A 10,972-nucleotide genomic window follows, 5' to 3' on the forward strand; every position below is an offset into this window, starting at 1 on the left:
CAAAAGAAGAAGAAAATGAAACCTTTTATGAAAAAATGATCTGATTGATTCTCAATGAGTGAACTAGTGTTTATATACACATTAAGAAATAACAGAAAAATAACTGAAATAACATAATTACAAATTCTTATTTGCCTTTCTAATTTCACAATGGATGATACGACTACCAGTTATGAACTTATGATTACTTTTATTTTTAACCAGAACAACCTTTCTGTCTAACCATAACAAGGAAGGTTCCACTATTATAGTAATAGGTCCTAGTGAGTTCTGAGATATCTATTATAGGATCAACTACAAAATTAGTATTTAAGTATTCACCTTTTTTTAAATCCATTCCGTAGTCTTCAACATTTGTAACGTTGATAAATGAGAATAAAAGACATACATATACAATTAAGTATATCTATCAATCTCTCTTTAGAAAACTAACGTGGATTGTCACGTGGCATACTAATAATGCTGATGATCATTGTAAAAAAGGGATGTTTATATAGCATGTATTATTTCATTTTATTCTCATGTATTAATTAATGTTACCAAAAAAGAAAAATATGCCTCGACGTCGACAATATGTCATTGGATATCGTCAGTCTCGATTGCAATATTAACAGTCACCTCTACTATGATCATCGATGGCATTTGATTTGAAAATTGATTCTTTGAGAAGAAATTAGAGACTCCCTATACTTATTTGTCATGACAATTCCTAGCTTGAGAAATAGATTAACAGTAACGCCCCGTCCTCGAGGGTCCGGAGAGTTAACTCATATACCCTGATAATCAACTCTAACAAGGCTAGAGTACTTCCAAATTCAAGAATATATATTTTCCTAAACCTCAAATCAAACGTAAATACTTTAATTAAATAAACCATATAAACTCATCTATCAAATTTTCAATCCAGCAACTCAAATAAAAACAACTCATCTTCATGTCTCAAATAACAAACTAGAAATAATGAAACATTAACATAAGTCTCCAAAAACCGTCTAAATCCATTGAAGCAAACTTAAGAAATATAAATAACTTCCAACATCAACACTAATACCACGAGAGACCCAACAACCATTCACTGTTAATCTTCTCCATAAACTCTAATACTGATCCTCAGCTGAATCATCAATGTCATCTGAAATATTATGGAGATAAGGGAGCGAGTTATCAACAACTCAGTAAGCAGAGAGCATATACTAGCATGTAAATATGAACATTTACAACATTAGATAAGCCGAACAAAACATTTACTTTCAGAATGCAGAAACAAAACTTGAACAAAAATATTAGAGCGAAATTTTCAGAAAAATATACTTATTCTAAAAAAAGAATCCGTTGGTATTTATAAACTGAAACATTATAATCTTATCATCGTTTAATATCACATCGGGACAATACCATGTTTAACCCCCGTGGTAGGGTTATAAACCACCATTATACCCGTGGCTGGGCCATTTTCCATGTTTCACCCCCGTGGTAGGGTTATAAACCACCATTATACCCGTGGCTGGGCCGTATACCATGTTTCACCCCTGTGGTAGGGTTATAAACCACCATTATACCCGTGGCTGGGCCTTAACAGAAACAGAACGGATTTCATCGAAAATCCGATTACAATCATATACAGAATCAAAACTTCATGCCAAGGATTTCAGATGACACATCACATCAAAACAAAACACTGAAAAGCTTCAGATCATTTCACATGTTCGAGATAAACATAAACAAAATATTCTCATTTGTTCATAACAAAACTTTTAGAATTCCTTATTCGCTCTTTTACATAGTTCAGAAACAAAGTGCACAAAACTAGCTCATGTCTATACCAGTCATGACAGCAAAACACTTTCTCTTATGTAGAATTTATGCATATGCAGAATAAACATCTGAGGTTGTTTTCAGATCATCTCTTTTCAAAAAAAAATAAACACATTTATTCTCAAAGTCAACCTCATTTTATTTGTTTTATGCAAAACTAGTATATGAACCCCGCTTACCTGGACTTTTTAGCTTTTCAGAAATTTTCTCAAAATGTCGATAATTAACAATCGTCACCTATCAAATAATCAAGTAATTCCCGCAAATTTTCAATCAATCACGTATTTCATATTTGAACCTAAGAACTTATTTAAATCCTCAAAACCTAGAATTCTAATAGTTCCTATAATACCACCGTTATCTAAAATCACCAATATCCACTTAGTTGAATCCGTACCGAATAAGAGATTTAATCGAGCAAATATTTAGGCATTTGCGGAATTCAATAAAAAGTAATCTTCAAAAAATATCTAAAGTACCAACAATATATTATAAATTAATAGAATATTTAGACTACTTTAAAAGTCTTATAAAATACGCCATGCAAAACTCCTCTAAAAAAAAATTAGAGTTTTTGTTAACATAACAACAAAAAAATAAATAAATAGATAAATGCCCTTCATCCGAAACACATTTCAGTTAAAAAAAAAAATACCAACTTAGTTGATGTTTTAAACAAACGGGCGAAACAGTAAAAACGTTCTTCTCCTACCAGTTACTCGAGACAACCACAATTTCCTTTTTAAGTAACTGTTATTAACAGCAAAAACTAAAATCAGAAAAGGCAAAAAATGCGAGTGACGGTAGGGACATACCCACGAGAAAGAAACTCGAGGCAACAGCACCGTGGGAGTGCGACAGATGCTGGACAGAGGTGGTGATCACTTTCCTCGACGGCGTCGCACGGGAAGAGAGGGAGCGAGAGAGAGAGAGAGACGGTGAGAGAACGAGAGAGACCGAAAGGAAAGGACCCTCAACCAGAAGTGGCGCGAGCTTACTGTGGGAAAATTGAGGCAGCGTACGGAGGACTGGGGGTGGGGGAAAGTCCTCCCCGGCAGTTTCTGTGGAGGCACAATGCGGTGAAGCTCTCGGTGGGGGGTGATTGCAGCGGCTGTAGGTTGCTTTGTTTTGGACAGTTAAAACAGGGGATTTTCGGGCTGGTAATGGAGGCTTTGGGAGGTGCCTTCGTGGCTGAGGTTCTGCGTGGACTGGGTCCGGGGAAGTGGCGACTCGCTGCCTGGGCTGGTGCTCTGTTTTTCGGAGGTACAACCGAGATGGTGTTTACACGGAGAGGGTGGTGGCGCCCGGCTTGAGTGGTGGACTTAGTGTGGTTGTCGTTCCGTGTGCGTGAATCAAAGGTTGGGCGCGGCAGGGTGGTGAACGAGCTAGAGGGCGAGCGCTGTTTGCCAAGAGGAGAAGAAAAAAAATATATACTGAGCTAAGGTTTCGTGTAGGAGGGCAGCGGCGAAAGCATCCTTCGAATACGTACAAATATAAATATATAAGTGGAGAAACAAGAAAAGAAAACCCTAGAGAGCAGAGAGAGGGACGTGCGCGCGGACGTGCCGTGAGAGTGCATGGAGTGGGCGAGAGGGACACTACGGGAGTAAAGAAAAAAAAAACAGACGGAAATGAGAAGAAAACAAACAAAAACAAAAATAACTAATTAAACATGCAAGGAGAATAAAAGAATAAAATAAACAATCAAGATCTCCAAATTAAAAGAAAATCACTACTCAAATTCGTAAAATAAAAACTAAAAAAAAAAAAATCAAGCTCCAATAAATAAATAAATAAATAATTTAAAGTCCAACCATACCAATTTTGGGCCCGGGTGTTACATTAACATATTCTAATCAAAGTTGAAACATTATCTCATGTACGTAGTACGAAAAATTAGAAGCTTTCAAAACCTTAATGATCATGAGTTGTCCACATTGATCAACTCGACTAGATTTATCTGCTGGAATTATTGAAGTATTCCTTCCTTTTCTTTTCAAGTTTTTTTCTTTTTTATTATTTTTATAATTCTTTTTATTCTAGATAAATGTAGATTTTACAAGATATCAGAGCAGAAATCCTAACTTCAAACTGCTTAATATTTTGAAACAAATGATCATCTCACACTTTTTACATTACTACATAAATAATTATTCATTATCAATCTCTTGCTAGTGGTAGCTTCAAATAAATTAAATATGAATTTTCTTTCTACGAGAGTTTAGAAGAAATGAGTTTGTCCATTAATATCTGCCATGGAAAGGCCGACCCGGCCCATAAAAATGGTATTGCTCATAAATAATATACAACATTTATTATGGATATATAGGTCTCATTCGATTCTCTTTTTCATGGCAATATATAAATGTACGTCTGTGAGCTAATTGGCAGGAGACGTCAATTGCATGCTATCAATATGTTCACATTTCACGTTTAGACAAAGCGTAAGGCCGGCCTGCATGAGACCAATTTTTTATTTTATTTTATTTTATTCGCCTGCAGGAGACGTCATGAGTCATGACTATCCTTAAAAGATGATAATATAATTTTTTTTTTTTAATGATAATATAAAATTTGCTTCCAAAATCTTTAGCACGTGGTGCGGTTTGCCCAAACATATATTTATCTTTTTAACCAAATTTCTCCTATTCAAAACAGCCACTGACCTGCTTTTCGTTTCTCTTCATTTTTCTCCAAGCTAGCCCACTCTTCAATATACTTTCCCTGAGTTTTATATATATAGCCACATGCAACCACATCGTATTCATTCCACACGACATTTTATAGCAGTAGAGTTGCCCAGGACTCCGATACCATGGATTTGCCAGTTTTGTTCCTTCTATTATCTTTGTCATTTTCTCTCCCACTCTCATCCTCAAGCCTGGATACCATTCATGAAGGCACATCCCTCTCAATTGAGAAATCGGAAGACATTCTGATATCACCTGATGGAGTTTTCTCTGCTGGCTTTTATTCCGTAGGGGATAATGCCTATTGTTATGCCATATGGTTCAATAAGCCATCCCACAGCAAGATTCAAACCGTAATCTGGATGGCAAACCGTGATCACCCCGTTAATGGAAGGAGCTCTAAGCTCTCTCTCCTCAAAACTGGTAATCTTATCTTATCCGACGCTGGAAGGTTCACAGTTTGGGCAACAAACACTCAGTCACACTCCCCAGTAAACTTATCTCTCAGCAACACCGGTAATCTTGTCCTACGAAACATGGAAGGTGTTACTTTATGGGAAAGCTTTGATTTCCCAACAGACACCCTTCTTCCCCAACAACAACTCACTAGAAGCACAAGGCTCATCTCCTCCAGAAGCCAGACCAACTATTCCTCTGGTTTTTACAAGCTCTTTTTCGATAACGACAACACCCTCCGCCTTCTTTATGACGGTCTTGAGGTTTCCAGCGTATGCTGGCCAGACCCGTGGCTCGTGAGCTGCGATGCTGGAAGGTCCACATACAACAGCAGTCGGATTGCAGTGCTTGATACGTTCGGGAACTTCAGTTCTTCTGATGATTTTACTTTTATGGCAGCCGACTATGGGCCGAAGCTTCACAGAAGACTGAGAATTGATTATGATGGTGATGTTCGATTGTACAGTTGGGACGAGGAGGGGCAGACGTGGATTGTGTCTTGGCAAGTCATACAGGGACCTTGCAAGATTTATGGTATTTGCGGGGAAAATAGCCTTTGCAGCTATATTGTTGGTTCTGATAGGAAATGTTCATGCCTCCCAGGATATAAGATAAAAAATCTAACCGACTGGTCTGACGGGTGCGAACCAGAGTTTCATCTTTCTTGCAATAGAAATGAGTCTGGCTTCCTGCTGTTACCCCGTGTCGAATTCTTTGGTTATGATTATGGGTACTTGCCCAATTACACATTTGATCAATGTAAGAATTTATGTTTGCAATTGTGCAACTGCAAAGCGTTCCAATTCACCTTCTCTCGAGAAGACGGCTTTTCAAAATGCTACCCCAAGACGATGTTGCTTAATGGATATCGTTCCCCAGATTTCCAAGGTGACCTCTATTTAAGGCTACCTGAAAACAATTTCTCCTCCTACGCAAATTATGTACAAGATTTCAAACTCAATTGCTCAAGTAATGGCACGGTGCAACAGGACAGAACGTATAAGAGATGCCAGGAAAATCTGATAGTAAAATTCATGCTCTGGTTTGTATGTGGAGTGGGAGGACTTGAAATAATCTGTATCTTTTTGGTGTGGTGTCTCTTGAGTAGACCCCAGCAAGCATCTAGTGTAGACAAACAGGGCTATCTTATTGCTGTCACTGGGTTCAGAAGATTTACTTATGTTGAGCTCAAGAAGGCAACAAAAGATTTTAATGAGGAGATTGGAAGAGGTGCAGGAGGAATTGTGTACAAAGGGGTATTGCCTGACAATCGAGCCGTAGCAATCAAGCGTCTCAATGAATCTAACCAAGGAGAAGGTGAATTTCTAGCTGAAGTAAGCATCATCGGGAGGATTAACCACATGAACTTAATTGAGATGTGGGGGTACTGTGCAGAGGGAAAGCGTAGGCTTTTGGTGTACGAGTACATGGAACATGGTACTTTAGCCCAAAACCTCTCATCCCATGCACTTGATTGGAAGAAAAGGTTTGACATTGCCGCAGGCACAGCAAAAGGCCTAGCTTATCTGCATGAAGAGTGCTTGGAGTGGGTTTTACACTGTGATGTAAAGCCACAGAACATACTCCTAGACTCTAACTATCAACCAAAGGTGGCAGATTTTGGGTTGTCTAAGTTACAAAATAGAAATCTCGAGAATGCAAGCTTCTCAAGAATAAGAGGAACCCGAGGGTACATGGCTCCAGAGTGGGTTTTCAATCTTCCTATCACCTCCAAAGTGGATGTTTATAGCTACGGAATTGTTGTATTGGAGATGGTGACAGGAAAGGGACCAACAAAGGGTGTCCAAGCTACAGATAGTGGAGGGGAGACAGAACCCAAAAGGTTGGTTGCTTGGGTGAGGGAAAAGAGGAATGAAGCGGCTGCAATGGCTTCCTGGGTTCAGGAGATCGTTGACCCAATATTGGAAGGCAGTTACGAAGAGGGTAAGATGGAAACTCTGATAAATGTTGCTTTGCAATGTGTAGAGGAAGAGAAAGACGCAAGACCCAGCATGAGGCAAGTAGCTGAGATGCTTTTATGCCAAGAAAATGATAGTCACAATGATGATCATGGTATTAATCTCTAATTGGGAATGGTACCCATTTTTTACGGTAACAAATAGTTGTTTTCATAGTAAATAATTGATCATGAATAAGCGTTTATCTTATAGTAATGAAGTTGTGTACTTGTAAGCGTGGTTGTGAGAACATCATGCAACAAAGGGTCAAACTGAGTCTATTGATCCTAATGGTTGTGCATGATGTGTGTTAATTTCTTTTATTCTCTCCTTGTTTTCGTGTTGAGTGATTTTTATGTTATGTGAAATTGTCATGTCTTTCGCAAGTGTCAAACTTTGCATTATGAAGTGAATTAGGCTTTTGTATCTTTATTTTCATTTTTTATGTATTTACATACTGTTAATTAATTTGGTCACCTCTAGATTGTAGCGAGCTCAATAAGTTTAGTATGGCAGCTTGGACCATTAGGATTTTGCCCATGCTTAACTAGTCGTACGTTGCATCATATGTATTGACTTTCTAGGTTAGACCTTCTTATAAATCTTGGATCATTTGTAACGCCCCGATCCCGAAGGTCCGGAGAGTTAGCTCTTAATACTTAACATCAAACTTCAATAACACAACTATAAAATCCAAAAAACTCTATAAAATGTTAATCCATTTAATCAATCCAAATATCTATGTTCCTTTATGGGGACAACCAAGAAATTCTCGATAACATAAATTAAAAACTCTCCAAAACTCGAAAATATCCTTAACTCATCAAATCAAAATAACTAAAAATAAAACATTTTTCTAACTAGGACTCTCAAATAAGCACTTGTACCCTCGGACACTTATTCCATTACGGACATCACACCTTGCTAAAACCTCATACTCTTGATCTCCAGCTGAACCATCAAAATTATCTGAAAAATAATTGGAGATAAGGGGTGAGTTATCAACAACTCAGTAAGTAGATGACATATACTAATGTGTAAACATGAGCATTTACAGAGTTCAGAATGTAGAACAAAATATTTTCTTTCAGAATGCAGAATCAGAATAATGTTTTCAAAATGCAGCATCAGAACGTGTTATCAAAAATATCAGAGCAAGAATTCAAAAATATTCATAATCAAAATCCCTTTGGCATAGCATAAACTAAAACACCACATCTTATCTTATCATATCAGAACAAATACCATGATTAACTCCCGTGGTAGGGTTGTGCAAATCCCGGTAGCTAATCGAGTAGAAACATAATGTGAATCTTCCCCTTATTCATTCTCGGAGCCCCGAGTGTGCACATAGGAAAGTCCACGCAGAAAACCACTTTGTTTCCAAAGTGGGTGCACCCGAAACAAAGTTGGTACCAACCCGAACAGAGGCCACAGTTTTACACCCGTGGTAAGGTCAGAACGGAACAGACACCGAAACAGAATGTTATGCTAGAGGTTTTCATAAATCGCATCAGATCATATCAGAGTACAGAAAATCTTCAGAACAGACAAAATCATATCATAACATAATTTATGCACAAAATTTCATATTCGCTCTCTTTTTCAAAGTTCAGAAACAGAATGTCAAAAATAAGCTCATATCTACACCGGTCATGACAGAAAATACTTTATTCTTAAACAGAATCTCATGAGTAATGCAGAACAAATAACTGTGGTAGTTCAAATTTATTTTTATAACCAAATATGTATATTTTTCAAAAATTAACCTCAGCTCATTTTATTTTATGCAAAGTCTAGTATAGAAACCCCGCTTACCTAGACTGCTTAACTTTTTCAAAATTTTCCTTAAAATGTCGAATAATAATTAAGCGTCACCTATAAAATAACACGTAATTCTCGTAAATTTTTAATTAATCACGTATTTCGATATTTAATCATAATCTTCTAAAATAACCTATTTAATTCTTCAAAACCTAAAATTACAAATCATCAAACATCAATGTTGATTTAATAACTTTGACTAAAACATTTAAAAGTTTGACCTATTTATTATTGAAAACAAATTATGAAATTTAATACTAGATAATATAATTATCTCAAAATATTTTAAAATAAACCATAACTATTTTTAATCAGACTAAATCATATCTAAAGTATAAAAACAACATTACACCAATATTGTTTACTCTTAAAATAAATCTTTACTTAATAACATCATAAAATACTTAAGTGATTTTCTGTAATCATAATTGTATAAGAGTGTACTAATATATAATAAAAGTTTAAAAGCACATTAATATAACATGTAGTAAAGGGTATTAATGTAATTTCATTCAATTCTTTGAAAACCAACAAAAACCTATGTAAAACAAATAACTTGTACGGCAGGGCTTACTCAAGGAGAAATCACGCGGCAGTGTGCGACATAGCGAGGGGCTAGGCAGACGGTGGTGATCTCGACAGAGCACTGAGAGGGAGAGAGCAACACGGTGAGGGAGACGGATAGTGAGGGAGAGACGGAGAAAGAGAGAACGGAAACTTACCGTGAATGGAGGAGCTGCGTATGGTGCAGAGAAGAAGGTGGCTGCCGATCTCAGGTGGCTGCTAATCTCGCGTCGGCTAGGCACGGAGGTGAAGGGCGGAGGTTTAAACGACTGATGATTGAGTGGATCACGACGCCTTATGGAGGTATAGACCAAGTTCGTCGGGAAGGTAGCTGCAATGGCTTCAAGCGGCATGCAACACGATGCACGTTACGCAGAGTAGGAAGGCAGAGGCTTCCTGTTAGGTTGGCGTGGTGTTTTCTGAGTGGGTGAGGACCGGGTTGGACTATTTGCAAAGAGGAGTTGCTGCGTGTGGAGTGGCTGTTGGGGGCAGCGACGGGGAGAAGGCTGAAGAGGGCAACAACTATGTTTCGGCAGTGGGAAACCGAGAGGAGAGGAGGAAAAAGAAAAATGGTTATACTAGGTTTTCATTGAGGATGAAGAACATGTAAATATATAGATGGATTGATGACCGAATGAAAAACCTAAAGATGAGAGAGTAACGTGCATGCGGATGGGAATAGAGTCGTGCGAGTGAGGAAAACTGCTAGCTCATAAACCGATAGGTTTTCAAGGTTTAAACAAGCGGGTGTGGCCTTGTTCCACAACTGTTCGGCCAAAAGCTCAAAATAAAAAAATCACTACTCGATTCATAACCTAAAAATCAAAAATAAAAATAACCTAAATATCAAGCTCTAATAAAAAAAATATCCATAGTCCAACCATACAATTTCTGGGTTCGAGTGTTACATCATTACTTTCTATAATGCGACAAAACAATATCTGTAATGCTAGTTGATATAGTACGATTGCATGACAAGTCACAACTCGATGCATTATTCTTCGATGTACCCAAAACATTCCCTATAGTCTCTTGATCATCACACACTGCACAAAAGAATAAGGAACAAGACCCCCCCCCCCAAAAAAAAAAAAAAAAGAAGTTCCTTCCAAGTCATCACTTCTTATCATCCAAGGTCATGAATGCTAAAGAAGTAAGTATAAGAAAGGTGTCATCGTGATGCAAATAATCTGCCATTGACCATTCCGCCATAAACAGTTTGTTTTCCCTAGTTGATGATAAACTTGGCCTATACTAAACGTCCAAGCATTGCCTAATTGGTGCAACCAAAGTGACACCCGGGTTGCAACCTAGGCTTAACCTATGTCAGCACCCAAACATTGCCTAGGCACGAACAAGCCAAAATTGAAAGCATAGAAACTAAGAACCTTAATATAAGATATAGAGGGATTGATCAATCCAAAAACCAAATCATATGTGCTATATTTGTATATGTACATGTGTAATAAGCCCTTGTAATCTGACTGTTTTGAGGTAGTCAACCTCTAAGAATGAAGACCTAGAGAAGGGAAAGAGATGAGAGTTCGAGAAGAGATAGGAAGATAATTGGAGGGAAATGTAAATGAATTTCATAGTTGGTTCTACCCGGCTCATGTTTTCCTTTTTATAGCAATGTATTAAAACGCACCGTATTATCTTTCAACC

General features: G+C 37.5%; 1 protein-coding gene across 1 annotated transcript; it reads left to right on the forward strand.

Annotated features, from left to right (window-relative positions):
* The first annotated feature begins 4,441 nt into the window (after window positions 1-4,441).
* Window positions 4,442-7,108, forward strand: LOC121242119 (putative receptor protein kinase ZmPK1). Its single transcript, XM_041140028.1, has one exon. The coding sequence runs from the start codon at window positions 4,631-4,633 to the stop codon at window positions 7,046-7,048; it is 2,418 nt and encodes an 805-aa protein (XP_040995962.1). The 5' UTR covers window positions 4,442-4,630; the 3' UTR covers window positions 7,049-7,108.
* Window positions 7,109-10,972: the final 3,864 nt, after the last annotated feature.

This window comes from Juglans microcarpa x Juglans regia, chromosome 8D (genome assembly GCF_004785595.1).
Source record: "Juglans microcarpa x Juglans regia isolate MS1-56 chromosome 8D, Jm3101_v1.0, whole genome shotgun sequence".
NCBI classification, from domain to species: domain Eukaryota; kingdom Viridiplantae; phylum Streptophyta; class Magnoliopsida; order Fagales; family Juglandaceae; genus Juglans; species Juglans microcarpa x Juglans regia.